Here is a 22,301-nt window from a genome sequence, read left to right as displayed (position 1 = left end):
GATATCAGCTCACCCCCTCCCCTTCTTCCCTCACTATCCTGCCTTTCTCCCTTTGTCCCTGCCTCCTCCCTCCCTCTCTCTGCCGTCCCTGCACACATTAAATCCCCAATATTCATGAGGAGAGAAGGAGGAGGAGCAGGAGGTTTGGGGGAAGGAAGGAGATGTGTCAGTAAGAAGGTAGCACAGTGTTTATCTTGTCTTCTTTGTATCCCTTTTACTGGATCACCAGCTTCCCCCTATTGTCTGCTTTCTTGTTCTGCCACAGATCTGTGGAGTAACATGTAGAGGAGAATGTGTTATTTTAAACCTGTGTGTTGTACTGCAAGGTGACAAAAATATAAATAAATAATGAAAATCTCACTATAGATAGACTAGCTGTGAAAACTGAGTGACATAAAAACCAAATACATGTTTGAATTTTAAATCAATAATACAAAAAGATCATCGAGAATATTTTCTACAACTTTTATAATACAGTTCAAATAACTCCTCATTGTTAGGGAGCAATAAAAGGCTCTTTCATAGAGGTATATGAGATTTCTATAATTAATAACCTTTATTTATTTATACTGGAGAGATCATTGAGAGGTGACCAGCATTTACAATGACATCAAGTCGAACCAGCAAAGAAAAGGAAAAACAATAATGAGGGAAAATAGTAAGGGAAAAGTAAAAGCAGTCCAACAACAGGCTGGTAAAAAGCCATTAAAAACGATTGTTTAACGTCTGCTCGATTAATACTCATTTAAAGATAATGTAAGACAAATTTTAGTCACAGAAAAGCACTGACACTCTGCAGTTATGAGAGATAATGTCACAGATAAAATAAAATGATTGGAAGCTAAAAAAAAACAGTTAAATAAAATATTCACGATTAAGATAAATGAAATGTAATAAAATGCAGTTACTTACAACAATTATGACTATTGGTTAAGAGGTTTAAGATCATACTACTGGCCTCCTAATCCCCAAACACCACATCTATACATTATATTATATATATTTAAAGTACTTTTTCCATTTCTATTTCTAGTAGAATTTCTACTTCTATGTGTATTTCATTGTCATAGATCATATTTTTGAAGCACATATTTATCATATCATTTCTCTACACTGTCCTATTTCTATTCTAGAAGGAGCAACTGTAGTGTAACCCAATTGTTAAGCTGCTATCCCCCTCTCAGGAGGGAGCAGAGGGGTTTTTTGGTTGAATATGTGGGTTTAGTCTGCCTGACTCACGATGTCTTATATGACTGAGTTTTGTGCAAATCAGAATCTATGATCTCGACCATGACTGTGGAACCAAAGGTACCAAGAGTCCCTTTGCCAGTGAATAAAGTGAACCGGGTCCACACCCCTTTAAAATGAACAATTCTCCTATCCTACTGCTTGGGGATCAAAAAGTCTTTCAGCTCTATGGAATATAAAGAGAATCCCTGTACTGATTTTTTTTCACTTCATCATTTCACAGATCAAATCATAAGCAAATGACAGCCAATATTGAACATTAGAAAATTAAAACCACAGTAAAACTAGGATCCTCTTGAAACGAATTCCAAGTAATACACAACAATATAGAAAAATGTATGCTAATGAAAAATGCCAAATCATCATGAACTTGATATTGACCCCTCCCTCCCTCACAGCCAGCGCTACAAAATCTGCATAATCCCTGGTTTCAATCTGTGGTTGAGATTTAGCCCTCCTGTCTAAAAGCCCCGGCTGGGCGAGTGTAAACACACGCACTCATAACATAACAGCTCACATGTTATTATCACACCCAGAGTGCACTCAGACTGGGAAACATTATAATATGGCTATCTTTGAGGTCTGGAACATCCAGCTCTCAGATATGAGCAGATTTGACAGATTATGCTTTTCACAGCCTGATGGGTCTGAGAGAATCGAGAAAATAAGCAGTCAGAGTTCAGTGATGCACACATTTACTTTACACATTCAAACAGTGATAGTACGGTGTATTCTGGACCTTTTCCTGTGACTTTACTGATAAAATGCCACATTTTGTGAACACTCGAAGCTGGTGATTGGGAAAAAATTGAAAGTAAATCAGTGAAAAAAGGTGTTTTTATTCTTCAAAAATAGATACCTTAATTTTAGAAATTGGCAGGCACATCCAACAGGCGAAGACAAAGAGAGAAGCTGCAGACTGATTCACAGGACGCATGACGTCAGTGCACAGGAGGTGCTGCGCCTACCTGCTCAGTTAAAGATGCTGTACACTGTAAAAAATGTAACCTCACATTACAGAACACATTGTGCTCACTACACACTAAAAAAGAACCCATATGCCACATGTGCATACAAGTTTCATCATCATTAGCGTGGAACACAAATTTGGAAACACCAACCAGCCAACCAACACCAACTTCATTAGTCTCTGCAGGCAGCTGCTTCTTCCACACACAACAAGAAAAGAGGAGAAAGGAAGAAAGGAAGAAAGGAGATCTGGCCTGTCAGAGGCCTCCCATTACTACGGCAACATAGCTCACACAGCCCAGCATTGCATAGACGCTGGTTGCCATGGTTATACCGTAATTGTACTGGTGAAGGAATTACTCCAAAAGCAACAGAGGGGAGCAAGAAGGAGACAACTCTCACTTTGTAAACGCCACTAGAGTTGGCTGTAAATGTACAGGCTGTGTTTGAGGAGGCGGGGCACAGTATATGGCCTGATTCTGATGATTTCAGGTTAACAAGAGCAAATTATAAACACAATTTAAGTCCTGTACATATATAAAAATTGGCATCAGTCCCATTTTGATGGTAAATCTTTTTATTGTTTACATGTGCTGAGGTAAACCAGTATGCGTATGACAAATGATGTGTATATTTGCAGCCTTTAAACTTTGACAGCTGTTAGGTTATAATTAGATGGAAACAGTCAGTGTGTGTTCAGGTGTCATTGCACTCAAACACTTCAGCAGCTGATGCCACTGATTAGCACACCTTCAACCTGCTAATGAGCTCCAGTGAGGCCCAAACAATGTTGGGGACCACAGAACACTGCCCTGATTTCAGTCCTTAAGGAAGATCTTCATCCGCATACAAATCCCACACTCGGTAGGACTGGAAGACCCAATCCCCAACTATGGTTTAAGGCTATAGGAGAGCTAAAACTGTACAGATTAAAGAACACAACCTGATAGCAGCATACTGCAGCTGTCAGGGGTCCTAAATCCTGAGATTACAGTGAATTAATTGCACTGTTCAACATCAACGGAATGAGATTAGTTCTTTCGGCTCAAGTGAATCCTTTAGTGTCCCATGCTGAAAATACATACATATACAGTATATGTGCCAAATATAATATATAGCTGTACCTGTTATTTTCAATTTAATATTTTCAAATAATAAACATGTAAATGTAAAGATACATCTTTTCATCCATGAATCTCAAATGTGTACCAGGAGATAGAGCATTTTTGTCTCATCTAGTCAGTCTGTATTTTGCTGACATCTGCTGGTGATTACAGGGACATCATGTAAATAACCTGCTCATAGTATCTGTGCTTGTATAATATGATAGTATTATCAGAAGTAAGGCAGAGAATATAGTATTAACCCGTGAACCATGGGTGCTCTCACTGCCTCCCCTGTAGTACTGTGCACCTGCATTGATGTGGCTCAACAATAGAGGGCACCAGTGAAGGGAAGTGTGATGTGAGTTGAAAAATACATTTGAAGTTACTCCCAATCTCCGGCTTTTGCTTCAGATAATGCAAAATCATTTGAATGAAGACATAACATGTTCCATCCCTGTACATAACATGACCTCACTGCAAGTGACTCTCATGAGGAAAAGTTCATTATCAGCTTATATTAATATACAGGGCACAGCTTCATCACTCAAGTGTCACAGGACATGGTTTTCTATGTGATGTGTCTCAGTGGTTCATCCATACTTGTAATAATTATGTATCGTTTCCATAATGTGTGACAGATAAACTGTTTCCTTTTTAGAAATGTTACTTAACCCTGCTATGATAATCAGACTCATGCTAAATGTTCTAAATTCAGTCTGCAAATGGACTCATTACTTCCATAATGATTAAAAACCCGATCAATGTTCATGTCAGAGATCTGCTGGTTGTCCCTAGTCCTATCAAGTTCATTGAGTTTTGTTAGTTCAAAAAAAGGCTTTTTAAAATATTCATGGGTGCTGTATAGACTGGGGTTGGAGGGATTTTTCCATGATGACATTTCTTTAAATTCTGCTGCAGACAATGGCTGACCTGATCTGTCTGTTCTGCTTCCCCAGGTCTAAAGATGACAAAGCCACAACAGTCCCCAGTATACACCAGTCTTTATTAAATCTCTTCAGTAAATACACTGCAGTCAAAGGTTTCTGAACAGCCCATATGTTAGGATTTTTTTGATTCAACACCAAGCTATGCACTTATTGATAAACAGTTCAATTCACAGAGAACCTTCGTCTTAAAGAGGTTTACAAGTTGATCAAAACAACATCAGTAAACTTTATATTATTGAGAGGGATGAGAATCTGTTCCCAGTATGTTGTACCCTTTCTACAAAAGATTGACTTTTCCTTATAAATTCAACAATTGATATCGTTTCGTTATTTTCTCGAATTCTAGCAAAGAACATGAATGTTTGAATATTGAACAGAAGTGCAAGTTAAATTATAGACAACCTTGTCATCTGTGATAAATGGTTGAATGGTCAAACGAAGAGGCAACTCAACCCCAACAGATTTGTTTTGGTGATGTGGCCTTTGATCCTCAGGAATAGAAGACTTACACCTCCTCTAAATCAAAGTATTTTCTGTGAACAGCAGTATGATGAAGCAAAGCTGTCTCTTTTAAGACGACAGCTTCATCCCAACAAACAAAAGTGCCTGGCTGGAAACCACTTTATAACACTTAACTATGTGCCATTATTAATTTATTTTCCTTCCCACAGCTCATTACTAAACAGGTATAAGAAGTAAGTGACTCCTCTGATTTAAAAATAATGTGACCATTCATATCATATGGCCTTGTTTAGACAATGAGGGATTGTAACGCCCGCCAATGTAATAATGTCCACAAACGTAATAAACCACAAACGTAATAAAAATCTGCAGCATTTAATGTAATAAACCCATATGTAATACATTTTCCACAAACGTAATAGCCGCTGCCTACTACAAACGTAACACGTGATTTCCCACAAATGTTATAACTATTACGTTTGCAGGGATTTATTATGTTTGTGGGGACGTGAAAATCTTTATTGTCATAACTTCCCACATATGTAATAATACAATGAATAATGGTCGTTGTGGTTGTTGTTTGTTTGTTTGTTTGCCTATACACCTAAAGGTTTATAAATTCAATTCAATTCAAATTTGCTTTATTGGCATGAATGCCACAACAACAATATTGCTAAAGCACCAAGAACCACGAAAAGAGTACCTAGCACAGTACCGTTATACTTGCTGTGTGTGTGTATGTGTTTTTATGTGTACTACTACTACTTCTTCTACTAATACTAATAATAATAATAATAATAATAATAACTTTGAACATTATCACAATTAAGTTATCAATGTGTGATGTAAATAAATAACAAAATGCAATCATTAAAGACTCCTTCTAGACATGTTTCAAGGTGTAGCCTATAAATACTTTTCTTTGAATAATAATGTGACTGATATAGTTTTTCCACACACAAAGAGTTAAAGTAGGCCCCTATCTTGTTAAAATCCTTTTCCCTCATTAAAAATTCCAGAATCAAGAAATATGCAAATATATGGCATCCCAAAAGCTTGAAACTCAAACATTCAAGTGTAGGAACAATATGAAAAACACATTTTTGAGTGGAGGGGGAAAATCAATAGACTTGGCAGGTAGTGATGCCTGGGTCAGGGCTGCTTTGGTTCAGCACTGTGGACAGCGGTGAGAGAGAGAGAGAGGATCCTCATTAACAAGAGGCATTTTGCTTATGCAAAGAAATAAATCTGTTTAAACTAGATATTTATATTATTATTCATTTGTGGGAATCACGTGTTACATTTGTAGCAGGCAGCGACTATTACGTTTGTGGAAAATTTATTACATTTGTGGGTTTATTACATTAAATGCTGCAGATTTTTATTACGTTTGTCGTTTATTACGTTTGTGGACGTTATTACATTGGCGGCGTTACAGGGATCAGGAGGTTTCTTTCCATGAAATGATTGGTTGATTAGCCCCGCTTTCTCCCATTCAGAGCCAATCATATGCTTAAGATGGCTTCCTATACATTCTGTTTGTACCATTGCTGCTGGATAAACGTACAGTGTGTCAACACATTAGTACGTCCACTTAATAACTTCATTAAAAACGTGTTTGGCTGTTTCTTCTGTGCTTTACCACTTTTGGATTGTGATATAGAGCTACTGTAGTCTATTCAGGATGACAGAAAGGTATGTATAATTGATTTTTGGTAATGAGAAATGACAAAAAAAAATCTAAGCTAGAAAAAACAAGAACATGACAGGGTATCTGATGTGTTGTTTAGGATTTGGCATTCATATTCTGATCAGAAGTATCTCCTACAGTGTAATTTACTGTGTGGTAGCAGGATGAAGACACCCTGCTGATTGGACTAATTCAATTAGCAGTCATTATTTGATGATTGTGGTCATGATTGCTTAATTGTAAAATACAGGAATGTTCGGAAACCTCTGACTTGCAGATGCTGTCAGCAAATGTGGAAACATATTTTTCCATTTCAAGCCATAAAATATGTCTGATGCATTATTAAATATATCGTCATAGTAGCCGTTATCTTCTCACAGGGTTGTCAATCCGGAAGCCTCCGCCAGTGAAGTGAGGCTTGCTGCTCAGCTGGGGCAGAGGTTCCAGCTGCTCAACCTTGGTCTTGGTCCTCTGCTCACTAATGAGACACACAGAGCTCCAGGACGTCAGAGAGTGAGCACACTCTCACTGACTGCACGTTACCTACATAAACTAAATTATGAACCAGTGTTAAAATGTCAGACTGAGATTGCTATGATGTAAAACAAAGATCACCCTCACCTGTGGAGCTTTTTCTGACTGAGGTACTTCTTCTTTACGTTTGCTAGCTCGTTCGCTAAACTTTGATTTTCACGTTTGTACTCATTCATCCTGGAGTCGAGCATTCTCAGCTCTGCTATCAACGCCTGTGGAAAGAAAAAAACATGATTTTGTCATAGAACGTAAGGAAGCAAAAAGGTAGCATGTTTTACCTGAAATCAGCTGCGGCCTCTCCTCTGATATGTGATATGTGTTGATTTATACAAATAAAAGGTTTATTTGGACAGCTAAATGGCGAGTTGTATAAGTGAAGATCATCTGATTTTAGAAACGGTCAATGAAACCGTATCAACTCACAGTCTTATGGACACTGATGTAGTATGCATGCATGTAGTTTGGCACTTTTCTTGCAATACACTGTACTTACTGTATGAGACTTCTTCTACATAATTAATAATTAAAATAATAGCACTGACATTTAATGAAGAGACTTCATCAGATCAGGATAATTGAGGCTAATAAATAGCCTCTCTTGGACAAAACTTCAATGAAAGATGTTTAATTGGAGGAGCAAGGAAGTACTGTTCATACATGTAGTGAGTAAGAATTTAACAAGAGTGTCATTCCATTTGTGAGGGACAGAGAAAGAGTTGATTTGTTGACCTGGGAAAACCAGAATCTGATGCAATTAAACACATAAATGAGAAGACTTCATAACATGAAGGAGCGGAACACAACAGGATAATATTGTGAAACAAGAAAACATAATATTGAGATACGTGCTTTGACTGGCAAGAAAATGATGTGGGGAATGACCTTGAGCTTTTTAGTTCTCTCTCTGATGGTCCACTGGCACTGCTGGAGCTGCTCAGCTGCCTCTGGACCAGGCTGCCGGGCCAGGATGTGCTTCAGCTCCACATACAACTTCTCCTTTTCCTTGGTGGGAAAATGAAAGGAAAGGAAGAACGAGTGAGTGAGCCTGATATCCAGTATCTTATTCGTCTGTGCTGTAGCGCTCCATTAAAAACACCAATGAGTCACACTGTTGCACTGGGTAACACGTTCCTTCATTACCATCACAACACACACTGAGTATATTTTGACTCAATCCCACAAATATGTATGAGACTAGAGCATCAAATATGGATTACTACGCTGTCAGAAACAAATGAACTATTAACTCCTGTTTCAGTAACAGATGTTTCAGGGAGAAACAAAACTGCATATTCCTGACCCGAATGTATACTTTCACCGACTACACATGTATTGTTGGTTTCCATTTTGTGATGAGATTTGTTGACATAACAAAAAAAGAAGAACATCACCAGGTTTAACCTTTAGCCTGTACTGACAAAATAGGTCACAGATGGAAGTTATGAGACCACAAGTAAAAGTTTTTACAAGGTAAATAATAGTTTAATCTAACTTAATTTTTTGTGATCATATAATTATGAAGAAAAATCACTGGACTGATGCCACGGCCATCTAAGGAATCAAATGAATGGAATGAGCATGAAGTCAAACTCATCATTTTAGCCATACACCTAAACATTCTGAATGAGTCTAGCTTCCTTACCCGTGGACAAAATTAAAATAAATGAATGATAATTATCTCTAGTTGTTATTCTTTATTGTTTTACAGAACAAGACATTTGAGGGTCTGCCAAACTTGGCTGCCATTGTCCCTCATCGTCTTAGCATTTGGCGGATGCATAAATAATCAATAATAATCACTTTCTCACTTGAATACAGTGACTTATGTCTCATTTACACTGCATGGTACGGCTTGTCTGGATCCACTAGAAACCATTATTTTCTGGTTTTACACTGGTAAATGCTGTGGATAGTAGCAGGTACTTTTTTTGGTATCACCTTGGTTGAGGTTCCAAGCAGGCTGAGTCGATACCAAACTGTCGAGTGAAAACACTGCAGACCACAAAGTGGTCAAAGAGAATCGTCACTTTGGCGACACAGAGCAACTAGAGTTGTTCCTCATCTGCGGTCTAACGTAGGATTTCCCAAACTTATATGTTTTCACATTTTTTTCAGCCAATCTTTGATATGGTCAATTATTCCTGTGTTTGTGTTGTGTTGAAGATGATGTCACAGCAGTTTCATGTGGCATTGTTTGATGATCAGATAATAATCCCGCCTACACTGAGGAGGTACCATTTGCAGTGGAAAACGAAATCAAGAACAGTACTGTACTTCAAGTCAAGTTATGCTGAGCCAAGAAGAACCATGCAGTGGAAAAGAGTCTTTAGACAGCTGAGAGAAGTAAGAAGTAAGTTTACAAATTAGCTCCATTTGAAGTAGCCACATCGCTTCCACACAAGGAAAGGTCTACTCAATCCAAAGAGGCATGTAATGCGTGTGTGTGTGTGTCAACAGTTTACCTGTAACAGAAGTTCACGCTCCTCAAGTTCTCGGGTCTTGGCAATGAGTCGCTTTTGTAAGGACTGAATCTTTTGGATGAGCTCGTATTTGCCGGGGTCACTGCCCTGCAGGGGAGTCATTTACAAAGTGTGAGGTTTTCTCTGTTTGGGGTTTGTGAGTGGTCTTACACATAAACTAGAGCTGAAAATGTTCAAAAACAAACAACAGACTGGAGCTGTGATGGCTTCACCTCCAGTCGTCTCCATCGGTGAATATTTATAGGCTTCAGCTGTTCCTCGAGGACGCTGTTCCTCATCCTCTCTCTCAGCAGCTCCCTCTGGAGGTGGAACAGCTCTCGTCTTAAAGCAAATGTAGAAAGCTTTACTGTAAAAATGCTGGATTCAATAGAAAAGAGTTTATTATGGTTTTGGAAGCTAGAAGTTGGAAGAAGGTCATTCCTACCTCTGACTCTCTAATCACTGCACTTTGTAGGTCACCTCATTCTTTCTTCTTCTCTACTCCAAATTCCTCTCTCAGAGCAATTCACTGCTGACTGTCTTTGTTCAAACTATTCTACTTCAAATTCCCTCAATCCTCCTCAGTCATCTCTTCTCTCTTTTACCTCAGGTCCTCTGTGTGGGGTAGAGTCTTGTCCAGGATGCTCTTCTTGCACCGGAGCCTCTTGATCTCCACCTTAAGCAGGCGGATGTCTTCCATCTTCTGGTTGTAGTGGAAGTCCCCCTTGCTCAGGATTGATTGCTGGATCCTGATCTTCTCATACAGCAGTGCTATCTCATCGTTGCGGCGCAGCAGCTGTTTGCCCAGGTTGTCCCGCTCTCTGATAACCTTAAGTGAAGTTTCACCAACAAATAATTACACTGCATTCTCTTTCTTATTCATTTTGTCAACCTCCCTCTATTTCTTTACTACCTGTTCCAGTTGCTTCTTCTGTTGAATCTGCTCAGCATCAGCGTCGGCTATAATCTTCTGCAGTTTTTGCTGTTCTGCTTTCTGGCTGTCAACACGCTGCTTTGTTTCCTCAAGCTGAAGCTTCATTGACTGAAGCTCACCCTGTAGCAGGACACAGAGATGAGTGATAAGTGCTGATGAGTGTGAAGAGAGCCATGAAAAATATAAAAATGCAATCATTTGGCAGAGGCTTTTGTAAAATTGTAAAGTCAAAATGTTGACGACTCAAAACCACACCCCACTGAGAACCAATAAGATGGGCTGCTGTACCTTGAGGGCTTCGTTATCCTTCTCTAAGCGTTTGTGTTCCTGCTGATCCTTGGCTAGGGCCATCTCCTTCCCAGTGATCTCATCTCTCAGTCTGGTGACCTGGTTGTTCATGGTCTTCATCTTCCTCTTCATCTCTGCAATCTCCTCCTGAGGCAGAGAGATGCAGTCAATGGAAGGAAAGAATGGAAAAGATAATTATATACACATGTACATATCATATACATAGATAATAAACAATCGCAACCCTAACAAAGTTAGAAATCGCAAGAAAATTGCAAAGCTTCTCAGTCAAGGACAAAACAGATCAAACGGTAGGTAACCACCTCATTTTGATATGAATTATGTTATTTTAAGTTTAATAAAATACATTCTCAAATAGTCACAATTTACAGACCATGGAAAATTATATCGAGCCGGTTAATAATTTCTTCAGTAACATAAATGATAATAGCTGCTACTAGACAGAGGAACAGTATAATCGAACCATTAAGACAGAGTGAGAAAATGTTCAAATATTGATGGCTAAGAACAAATATTGATATCGCATAGGTCTAATCCTAATATTAATTTAAAATGAGGGCCTCAAACTGTGGCCTCAAACGTCCCCATTTTTTCCGCCATCGACTAAAGGTCCCTTCCCCAAAAGTCTCACTCCTCTTTAGTGAAACTTGGCAGCCCTGTAACTGTTTGTGTAATGCAGTCCACAGATGACTCACAGACTAACTGATGCCTTCCTGGATAAATGACTAACAGACTGAAGATCAGCCGGGGATGGCAAGAACAGATCAGTGGTACCTGAGCCTCGATGAGGTTTTTGCTGTAGAGGTTCCTTTCAGATATGACAGTCTCCAGCAGGTTTTCTTGCTGTTTGAGCTTACACTCTGCCTCTGAGACCTTCTTCCTCCAATCAAATATCTCCATCTCTCTCATTTCAACGTCACTCATTTTCTGCTGCACCTGTGGAAAGAAGGAAAAGTCCACTCAGACTCTCAGGTTTTTTTCAACCGTGTGACAGTAAATAATTGAAATCATCTTGTAATATTAAATTTCATACGAATAATAAAATGCAATAAGATAGCTCGTCTGCAGAACCTGCCTTCTGCATGAGGTTACTGGTCTCGTTGATGTAGCGGTCCCGTTCTTTCTCCAGCTGTTGGATGATTTTGCGCTGCTTCTGGGCCTCCTGGCGGTAGCCATTGATCTCATGTTCCAGAGTCTTCTTGTCCTGCTCGAGGAGCTTCACAATGCTCTGCTGTTTCTCAGTCGACTGTGAAGCTTTGATCATGTTCTGTTGAATGGGAATTGTGTTTTAGAATATAATTAAATTGTATATTAGTATTACAGCCAACAGCAAATTGTGTGTTGATGATGATGCTGTAGATCACAAGATAAATACCCACTAGTTACAGCTGCTCTCCACTTTCCATGATTATCAATGACATAACATGTCTATATAGTAAAGTGCATTGCACAACCACCTTTGTTTGCAAGGCACGTACCTTATTTAAGATGTCTCGCTCACGGATCAGCTCATCTGTGGCTTTCTTGTCAGCTTCAACTTGCTTTTGGGAAGATTCAAGATCTGTGGAGGAACAAATTAAAGTACAGAGAAGCACTGTGAAGGAGAAACAAGATGAAATGGCAATACATATCAAATATTAGCACTGGGGTTAGACATACAAGAAAAAGAAAACTGGTAAAAGGGACAGAGCTAAGATGATTGACGGAAGCACAAATATGGATAAAAAGATAAACCATTATTAGAAAAAAACACGACTGTCATGAACATCTGGGCTGAGATTCCTTGTTTTCCTCTCAATTAGCACACAAAGCTGTTGCCAGCTCCCAAGGCTCTACCCATCAACCCGGTGACCCTTCCTTATGTAACAGTGCATTTTCAGCCCAAATCCCACTCTGATGATGATACTGAGAGAACAAGATGTTTGTATTAAGATACAAGATTTTTACCAACTGAGGTTACCTTTAAATCTATGAAAGCAGGGTTGGATGGTAGATTCTATAAAGCAATCCAGACCATATGCTTGCCCATTTGATTGTATTGAGATCAGTGTTGGGCAAGTCACTTCCAAAATGCAATTTATTACATATAACTAGTTACATGTAATTCATTACATATAACTAGTTACTTTTATGTAAAAGTTATAACTTTTTAATACTTCAGTATATTACTGTCTGTGTAATGAACAACCATAACACTACTTTTGCTTTACTTTCACCAAAATAACCATAGAAGTACTAACAGGCATTATAAAATGAAAGAGCGGGCAATACTTTATAGTCTTAATAGGGCTCATCTCCAGAGCACAGATCTGGCTCATTCATGCATGTACATGCAGTGGTTACCACTATGTATTAAAATTCCCTGCTTATATTACAATAGTGTGATGATGATATGGAACAATTTAATAGCCTCAACCTTTGTACATAAACAAACAGTCTTGGACTCAGGGATGGGCAGACAAATGATTAAAGATACAGTACTTCAGGATCATTTTTCTGTTTTACATTAATAAACACCTAATTTCGGGGTGGTAACATACATAGTAACTGTAAAACTATCACCAAAACACGGTTACTCTGTTACTGCTTAAAGTAATATATTACTTTTGTAGCATTTCCCCCAATGCTGTTTGAGATGAATGACAATGTTCACTGACTGATTCAATACAACTTTTGGAGTAAAGCAAGATGACATCCTCTCTCCAACTCTCTATGCAATACCTGTAAATGACCACAGATTAAGAAAGGTAATTCTGACATATGTTTGGATGATAGTAAATTACATGTTTCACAATGCACAGATGACATAATTTGACTGGCTGAGTCTGATCTAGATTTATTAAATGTGGTTAGTCTGTCATGTAATAAGTGGAGATTAGCAAAATATCAAAGCAAAAAACAAATAATGCATTTCAAAAAAGACACATATAGTAAGAAGTTAGTTTAGTTTAGAAATTAGTTTATTTAAATGCATGTAAGTACTTTGACACTGGGAGGGCTCTGGGATCATTATGTTGGGAAATTAGGAAAATTATTGGAATAATGATCTCGGTCATTTTGCATATATCTGAATTTATATTCATGTATTACACCTTATGTGCAGAGATATGTGGCTTTCGTTTTCAAGGGGTTGCCAGATTAGCTTCCATTCAGTATGAAATCATCTATTCAAAAGCCAGAGGATAGAAAATAGGAAGGTGTTTAAGTGGCGTGCTTTACATTATTCTGCATGGATAAAAGAGCTTTATTAAATTTTTTAGGAGATGAATGGGCTCAATATCTACAGGAAGAATTTGTGTTGTGGGGAATTTGAAATTGGGATGGAGGGTTGGTATGGTTCAGATGTGGGAAAAAAAATCTGTTGTCCTTTTAGCATGATATAATACAGTCTTTCAAAAGACATTATTATGTGGTATATTCAAGTTGATTATTACTGTATGCATCCACCTGTAAATATATTAAATATATAAAAAAAAAGAATATTTGCAAAAAAATTAGAAAGGAAAAAGTTTTAAAACATGAACTCAAACACTTATATATTATCATGAGGTAATTGGTTGTAGTTTTTCATCATATCATGTCAGACTTCAGAACTCAGCTAACTTTTGAGCTTATATGAACCAGGACAGGGCAGCACTGAGGGAGACAAAGACTGGAAACATTGCAGTTTATGGCTCATGTCAGTCTCTAAGTGTATTTGTGTGTTGTTGATACAACATGGTAGGCTCTCATACCTTTCTCCAGACCAGAGATCTGAGCCTTTAGTGTCTCTTTCTGTACATCCACATCAGCTTTCTGATCCTCCATCTGGTGCAACTTCTTCTGGATGACTTCTCTCATCTTTGTTTGTTTTGCAATCTCCTGACGCATCTGACTGACCTCCTCTTCTCTCATCTGACAGGTGGGAGGGGTCCAATGTAATAGACGGGAAAAAGGTTTTGAAAAAGGGTAATATAACAGATGTTACAGCACTTGGGACTATAAATCAGGTTTACTCTATCCCTCTGACCACAGCTCTAACACAACAGTTTCAAGGTATACCTGTTTCTGACCTGGGGTCTTATTTATGAAACTCTGGAGAATCCACACTAAATGCATGTGTATATACGAATGAGGAAATGTAAGTACGGCAAAAAAAATCTTATTTATAAAACCCAAATCAACTTGGAAATGTGTGTGTTATGTTCTAATAACGTGGTCACACCGTGATACATGGGGTTTGTTATATGTTGCTAAATAGTGGTTAAGGTACCTTTAAGAGACTGTGTGATTATTATGGGATGCTACGTTACACGGGAAGCGCACGAAAAGAAAAACAAGGAAGTGTTGATCTACACATGAGACTGAAGTAAAAGGCAGTGTTTTGTTCTGAAGTAAAACGTGTGTGTGTGTCAGTCTTTCACACACAACAGTGTGCACATGGATCAGCCACATATCATGCCCTCTAAACACCCACATTCCTTAAATGGTCAATGCAAAGCACCTAATGAAGTACAGTAACTGTACAGAAACGAGCCTGCTGATTGACGGTTATTTAGATTGAATCATAGCCATAACTGAGAGGAAGACTAAGGAAATAATTTTTTTTCTGGCACAGAAAAACAGTGTTTATTGGTGAGGTGAACGCTTCATATACACTCAAGTGACTTTGACAATCATTGGTATCCCCCACCCTGAGATATCATTTGAAAATGGAAATCTGATATGTGAACACTATTTAAGTTTTGTTATGTTTAACTCAGCCTTCATTATGTTTGGACTCACAATGAGGACATGGAGTGTAACGATTGTGTGAGAGAGCTGTCACTGACTTTATTTCCAGGCTTGGTAAAGATGTACCGGGTGAGGCAGCTGCAGAAGGCAGACTGTGTTTGGAGAGTTTGCTGTCTCCAGTATGCTCTGTGTGCAGTCATGTTTACTGTATTTATTTTTTACAGAAACTCTATATGGAAACTAAAACCGTACTTAGTGGTATATCCACAGTATCATAGGATAATTTTAAAGCAGTGAATGCTCTGTTCCGCAATTCTTTAATCCTCTTTGATGTTATCTTGAATATCTGCAACAATTTCATCACCATCAAGTTAACGTGGCCGTGGAAAAAGTGACTGTATATCGTCCCTAATATCGGGGAAAGGCAGGCCAGATATTTCTGAATCATTCAATCTGACACATTCTGGCATCATCCTGCATTTCAACAGCTGAGGTGCTCAACAACTGACCACAAGCATCAGCACAGTCCAGCTCTAGGGGTTGGGAATGCGATGATGAGACAGTGCTGATGAAATACTGAGCTAAATTTGAGGGGACCTTTTCACTTGAAAGGTGCTTATGGGATAGTTATCAAAAGAAAAAATAACAATGCTGGTTTGAATGTTAATGATAAGGAGGATCTATAAGAATGTGTGATATGAAGTTAAATTAAATATGTGAGAAGCATTGTTATGCCTATTATGATGCCTCACACTTAATTTCTCCAGTCACAATTCAACACCTCACAATCTGCATTGCCAATTTTCCCTGTCTGTCTCCAAAATATTTGTACGCATGGGTCAGAGTTGTCTTAAAGGTGCGCACATTCTTCTCATCAAGTTTGTTTTTACAGATCACAACTTTTGCCTGGGAAGTGGTATACTCCTCTTTCAGGCTCCGTTTTGTGCGAAACGTTCATGAATGAGACCCCTGCTCATTACATGATGTACTATCAGACTATCAGATCAGTGCCATGGCATCATATTATTAAATATAGGTGTAACTGAAATTCAGAATGCCAACCCCACACTGTACTTCCTCAGTGTGCACAATGCTGATGCAGGTCTCAAGAAGCTATTTGAGGTTTCCCAAAAGAACAGTATCATTAGGTAAATGTCAAATGGTTTTCCTTCTTGCCTCCAGATAAAAGAAAATATTCCTGTGACTTTTTATCCCAAAAAAGGTACCCACTTTAGCAATCTGCTGACCTAATGAGTGGAAAAGTAGTTTTTCAAGGTTTTAGCTATGCCTCTCATTTTTACCACCCTCTCCCTTATTCACATTCAAAATCATGCATGCACAAGCTCATACAAGCACACCCAACTTTAACACAATGAGGCATATACTGTATATGTTAACTAGACAGGCCGAGGTGTGTCTCTGTTGGTGAGTGGTAGATATGTGTCAGTGGACAAACGTGTACCTTGAGCTCATTTGTGTTCTGCTGGTTCTCCAACGACAGACGTTCTTTGACTGATGAGAGCTGCTCACACTCCTGCTGCAGCTTGGTATTCTTCACTTGCATCTGCTCCAGCTCCTTGGTGGATCGCTCATTCATGATCTGTCACCGTCAGCGAAGAGAATGACGTGTGGGGAGAGGTTTATCACATACTGCAGTACAGTAACAATATGTAATTAATCTCACAATTACATGTATATTAGTTTTTTTTTATGTTTAGCCACCCTAAATTATAAAAGATGCACTCAAAATAGTGTTTTTCCAATGTGTTTTATTGAATATATATTGGTTATTAGGTTTGTGTAATGACTTACTGATCTACACTTTGGTACTTGAATTAACATACTTATTTATATATACCAAACATGCAACTCAAGTCACATGGTTTGATGAATATGATAATGATGTGCATCATTTGCATTGGCGTATGCAGTCACTAGATCTCAACCCAACTGAACACCTATGGGAGATTTTGGAGAAACGTGTTAGCGTTCTCCACCACTCACTCCATTCTACCTTTAGCTCTTTGAGCTGCTGCTCCAGTCTCTGCTGCTCCTCTCTGGCCCTTTCGCCCTGCAGATTCAGAGCCTTGATGTCCCCCATCTTGGTTTCCATGTCGATGTGAAGCTGCTTCACCTCCTTGTCCAGCTTCTCTTTCAACCTCATCTCTCGGGAAATCTCATTCTGCTGTACCTGGAGCTCCTGCTGGAGCTGGGTTTAGACAAACAGAGGAGTTGGCATAAGAATTAGATTGTATTTCATTTTATTTGTGAGGGGCTCCACTGGCTTCAGCACAGCAGTTTGTATTCATCCCAGTGCTGCTGGAACCCAACCTCTGGAGCTACATGTGCTAGTGCTGGACCAAAGATCTGAATCCTCTTTATTTTTCTCTCCCTGTGTTATTCTTACCTTTGTGTTTATATTATTTGCATTTGTAATTGCCACTGTACTGCTTGCTTTTTCTTGTGACTCATTGTTTGGTAAGTTGTGTGTATGTACAGCACGTTGTAACTCTTTTTAAAAGTGCTTATACTTATATTGTATAAATAAAGTTATTATTACTGGAACTAGTAAGATTTCCCTTTCCAGTTCAATGAAATATGTGTGTGTTACTGTGCTGTTTATGCTTAAGTACATTATTTCTGTTGCCAAATGCCCCATGTACAGACTTACTGATGATGTAAAGATATTGCAAAACATAAGTAACATGAAATATTGGATTTCTCTCCACTCTACATGTCTGCTTAGCTGTTGCAGAATCTGCCACAATTACAAAAACCTTCTCATGAATAAACACTCATGAAAGATTTTCTTGCAGTCGAGTCACATAAAATCTTTATGTCGAGATTAACAATTTTAGCATAATCAGAAATACATTAAATGTCAGCCTTCTGTCTATGAGAACTTGCTACTTATTTACCTGAGAAATACTCTCTAAGGCAGAATCTCGTTGGGCCTCGATCTCCTGCTGAGTTGCAGTGGCCTTGTTAAGTTTTTCTCTCAGACCCTCCACATCTGTTAGCAGCTGATCCTTCTCCTTAGTCAACTCCTCAATCATTTTCAGTTGATCACTGCAAAAAACAGATCATAGTTAGTTCCATTTACTTTACCTACACTATCCACAGTATAGATTATTAAGTGGAGGACAAACGGCTCACCTCTGCTCTTGGTTTGTAGAGAAGCCAGTTTGTTGCTCCGCCTTTTTGATTAGGTTTGCAACTTCTTCTTTTAAATTCCCGATGGTCTCTTTGTCCCTCTTCTCTTTATCATGAGCAGCATCAACCATTTTCCAAGCTTTATCAAGCTCCTACAGTAAAACCAAAGGAAAATCTTAGCAAAACCTCATTGAGTCAATGGAATCTGAAGAGTACAGAGGGGAAAAATGTTTAAAAAATTACCAAAATTATCAAATAAAATAGAACTTTCTATATCAAACACAAAATACACATCTTGTTCACTGGACACCAGGGGTGCCTAAACTTGGTCCATTGGAGGGAAAAAACTGAAACTGAAACCCTGAGAGGCAAGTGAGAAACTAATTCTGGTGATCCACTTTTTAAGTCTGATCTAAACTGTATACTCTGTGTTTATGACTTCAATATTTGAGGGAAATATTTTGCTCAAAGAGTTTTTTTTTTCTTACTTGCCTCTCAAGGCTTCCATAGTACCAGGATCTCAAGTTCCCTTAATTGAACTAACTTTCTGCTCAGATTATGAAAAATCATTCATTATCAGGGATCCTACATACTTGAAGAGTATTTTTACCTCACAAATAATGAAACAGCATAATCAGCTATTCATATCATACTTTTTTTTCTTTGTCAAATCAGGGCCATAAACAAATAAATAAAGACATACTACATTATTCTGTCGTCTCATGTTTTGACAATAATGTATACCCTCTTTAGTGAAGTAATTGTCGTTTCATCTTCCTGGGACAGCTTCAGGGCTGCTGCGACTTTAGTTGATGTGGACACAATCTCTGCATTCAGCTCCCTGCATTTGGACATGAGCCTCTTCTCATTCTCTCTGGACTTCTTAAGCGCATGGATGAGCTTCTCATACTCCACCCGGACCTTGTCCATGCTCTTGTCCCCAACCAGCTCATTGAGGACCATCTGGAATTCCTCCATTGACTCAAACATGTCCTCCCCTAATGGTCCTTCCTCCTGGAAATACAGCAAAGCAACAGACTGAAAGTGAAAATGTGTCATGGTTGAGAATGATTTTAGGGAAGACACTACGGGTGAAAACAGCAGTTTTTCATGCAATGCTCAATGTTAATATTTTGGGCTGATTTGTTTCCAAAACATGTCCTTTTGTCAGACTAGTGGGAAGAAAATGTCCTGAATACACATTAAGTGTTTATTTGAGTTCAAATTTCTGTTCTGGACATTTATGCAACTCGTCCATATTTAATTAGAAAGGCTTATTTGCATATTTACACATACAATTTCAGAAATCTTGTAATACTAAAAAATAATTGCCTTAACGCAAACTTGTATCTTGAGGTAAACATGTATGTAGTGCAGAAATGAGATAGGGGGTCAAAGTGGCTGTGACAGAGACACCATTCACCCTATTACAAGACACTGTACCATCAAAGTGATTTTGAAACTGTTATTTTGAGGTAAACAAGTTTTGACATAAAATATTTATAGTTTTACAATACATTTCTTTTAAGGCCTTTTCTCAAATGACTGTTTTTCAGACTCTGAGCCAGAAATCTTATTGATATCCTGATTTATAGAACATTTCATTTCTAAAAACATGGAGAACATAGATCTTTTTAATGGCTATTGACAGCATTTTCTGTTTTATGGATTGATAAAAAGATGCATCCAAAATTCCCACCGTAAAACCTCTTACTCAATTAGACTATGAAACAAGTTGACAGATTTGTAACCTGGCTTTATCCAGTGGTCAGATTTATAGTGGTGTCAACAATAATCTATTCGGTGATGCATCGCAATGCGGGGCATGCACGATTCAGCATCGATGCGGCAACGTGCCATAATCGATTATCACTGTTTATTTTCTGGTCGATCAGCTTGTGTTCTTACACAAGAACCTTGAAATTTGATGTAGCTTGTACCTTGATGTAGGCTTAGGTCAAACTATATATTTCCTCACTCTGAAATGGATTGTTGATGATGGTGATGTTGAACTCAGACGGAAGAAGTTGTTTGCACAAATTTGGTAGTAGGCTAAGCCTACACACTTTATTTTTGGTTTATATTACAATGTTTTTCACATCTTGATATTTTGTTGTATGCAGCTGACGTGATTGCCAGATAGGAATCTCATCTCAGGTATATAATTGTCATTGTTTTAAAGCTGCTAAGCTGCTGTTTTGGTGAGAATAGTTGCACTTGACTTTACTACTTGAAAAAAAGTTATATCTGACTGCTTGTATTGCCTCATGACTGATGAAAAGTTTGCCTTGTTGTGTGCAGTAGAATTTTGATGCATCACAATGCATCGTAGAATCGAATTGAATCGAATCGTAACCTGGTGAATCGTAATCGAATCGAATTGTGAGGGCAGTCAGTGCCACTGCACACCCCTACAGATTTATGTTCTGTAATGCTGATGAGTGCATTTTAACCCCATAATGCCTCTTTTTCATATCCAAACATAACATTTGTGAACACTTATTAAACAAAAAACATAATTGTCTCATTGTAACTAAGTCATCAACTGGGGGATTTTATGGTGATACTAGTTAGTTAAAAATGTTACCCTGTTGACCTGTAGTGCCTCCTCTTAACAGGCCGGCTCATGGTCCTGTCCTCATGAAATGGGAGACTCCACAGATAAATAACAGACTTGTAGATCAAGTTAGACTTTATTATTAGAAGTTATTAGACCCACCGCTGAAGTTATACGCTTAACTCTTAGCTTAACAGTAATTTTCAGGTTTCGACTTCGTATTGGACCCTGTATGTTACAGTCAGGGAGTTAAAGTTAATACAGACAGTAGTTAACGAACATGCTAACACCACGGGGCCTGATGGACGTCAGATTTACCAAATTTAGGCGTATTTTGCCGACAATAACTTGCTCCACTTTAACCAGCATTATGTTAAACGTACGATACTTCATTAACATCTGCGTTAAGTCGCCATGTATCCAAACCCTTGGGAAGAGCACTTACCTCCATTATATGAGTCGAAAAGTAAACTTATAGCTAGTTCGTCAGTCCTTACGTACAGGGTACCACGGTGTTTGGTGTCTCCTTAACAGAGCTGTAGACATCGGTTGCTAGGCAACTGCTGATCTCGCGAGAGAGAGACCCACTTCAGCCGGGTCAGTTCACTGTCTCAACAAGTATGCTACTCTATATAATAAAGCAACAGTGTGCAGTAAGATGAAGAGTAGTCTAAAAGAATAAATACATTTGAAATCTAAACTTATCACAGTATCAACATAATATCATAATAATAAGGTGTGATACATCATGTTAAATAAAAAAATATTGATGGGACAACTGTCAACTCATTTCAATCCCACTCACATTATAGCTAGGCAATTTACCAACGTAATGTAGCTACTATAAGGGAACGTTTCCATTAAAATATGATGGCATGGAATGATTACTGTGTTTGTGGTCTAACTATATTACAACTGAAGTGTGTTTTGCACCGGTGTAACCCTCAGACTTGACCTCACGGTGTTATCTTGACTCACCTGAAGCAAATGATAAATTAATGGATTTTAAAAATGTAATCCAGATGCATCTCTGCTCGGCAGGGTTTCAACATGCTCCACGAACAGGCCAATAAAGACAAAATACTCACATTCAAGACTGCTCTCACACCGCACACCTTTTCCCCATGCAAGTAAGGCACAGGTGTAATTAATGACATTAATTAATGAGTTTCAGGGCCTGCACCTTGTACATGTATTATTCATCGCTTCTCAGCGCCAAA

General features: G+C 38.4%; 1 protein-coding gene across 3 annotated transcripts; it reads right to left on the bottom strand.

The window, feature by feature from the left end:
* Positions 1 to 166: 166 nt before the first annotated feature.
* On the bottom strand, positions 167 to 22,292 carry cfap58 (cilia and flagella associated protein 58). Of its 3 annotated transcripts, XM_084374598.1 has the most exons (19): positions 21,527 to 21,624; positions 19,269 to 19,538; positions 18,528 to 18,676; positions 18,290 to 18,440; positions 17,386 to 17,580; positions 16,834 to 16,971; positions 14,393 to 14,552; positions 12,137 to 12,219; positions 11,734 to 11,925; positions 11,433 to 11,594; positions 10,638 to 10,784; positions 10,329 to 10,469; positions 10,021 to 10,244; positions 9,649 to 9,757; positions 9,419 to 9,523; positions 7,839 to 7,958; positions 7,044 to 7,168; positions 6,801 to 6,900; positions 167 to 267 (listed from the first exon to the last, which is right to left on the bottom strand). In XM_084374598.1, the coding sequence occupies exons 1-19, from the start codon at positions 21,530 to 21,532 to the stop codon at positions 223 to 225; spliced, it is 2,622 nt and encodes an 873-aa protein (XP_084230724.1). In that variant the 5' UTR covers positions 21,533 to 21,624; the 3' UTR covers positions 167 to 222. The 3 variants fall into 3 exon arrangements, with proteins under 3 accessions (XP_084230724.1, XP_084230723.1, XP_084230725.1); XM_084374597.1 differs by lacking the exons at positions 167 to 267; positions 21,527 to 21,624 and adding an exon at positions 22,170 to 22,292 and having other exon boundaries at positions 4,308 to 6,900; XM_084374599.1 differs by lacking the exons at positions 167 to 267; positions 21,527 to 21,624 and adding an exon at positions 22,170 to 22,292 and having other exon boundaries at positions 6,885 to 6,974.
* Positions 22,293 to 22,301: the final 9 nt, after the last annotated feature.

This window comes from Pagrus pagrus (genome assembly GCF_965226575.1).
Source record: "Pagrus pagrus genome assembly, chromosome: 14".
Lineage (NCBI taxonomy): Eukaryota > Metazoa > Chordata > Actinopteri > Spariformes > Sparidae > Pagrus > Pagrus pagrus.
Note: the sequence above shows the minus strand (reverse complement) of the source record. Positions and strands in the feature narration are given on the sequence as shown.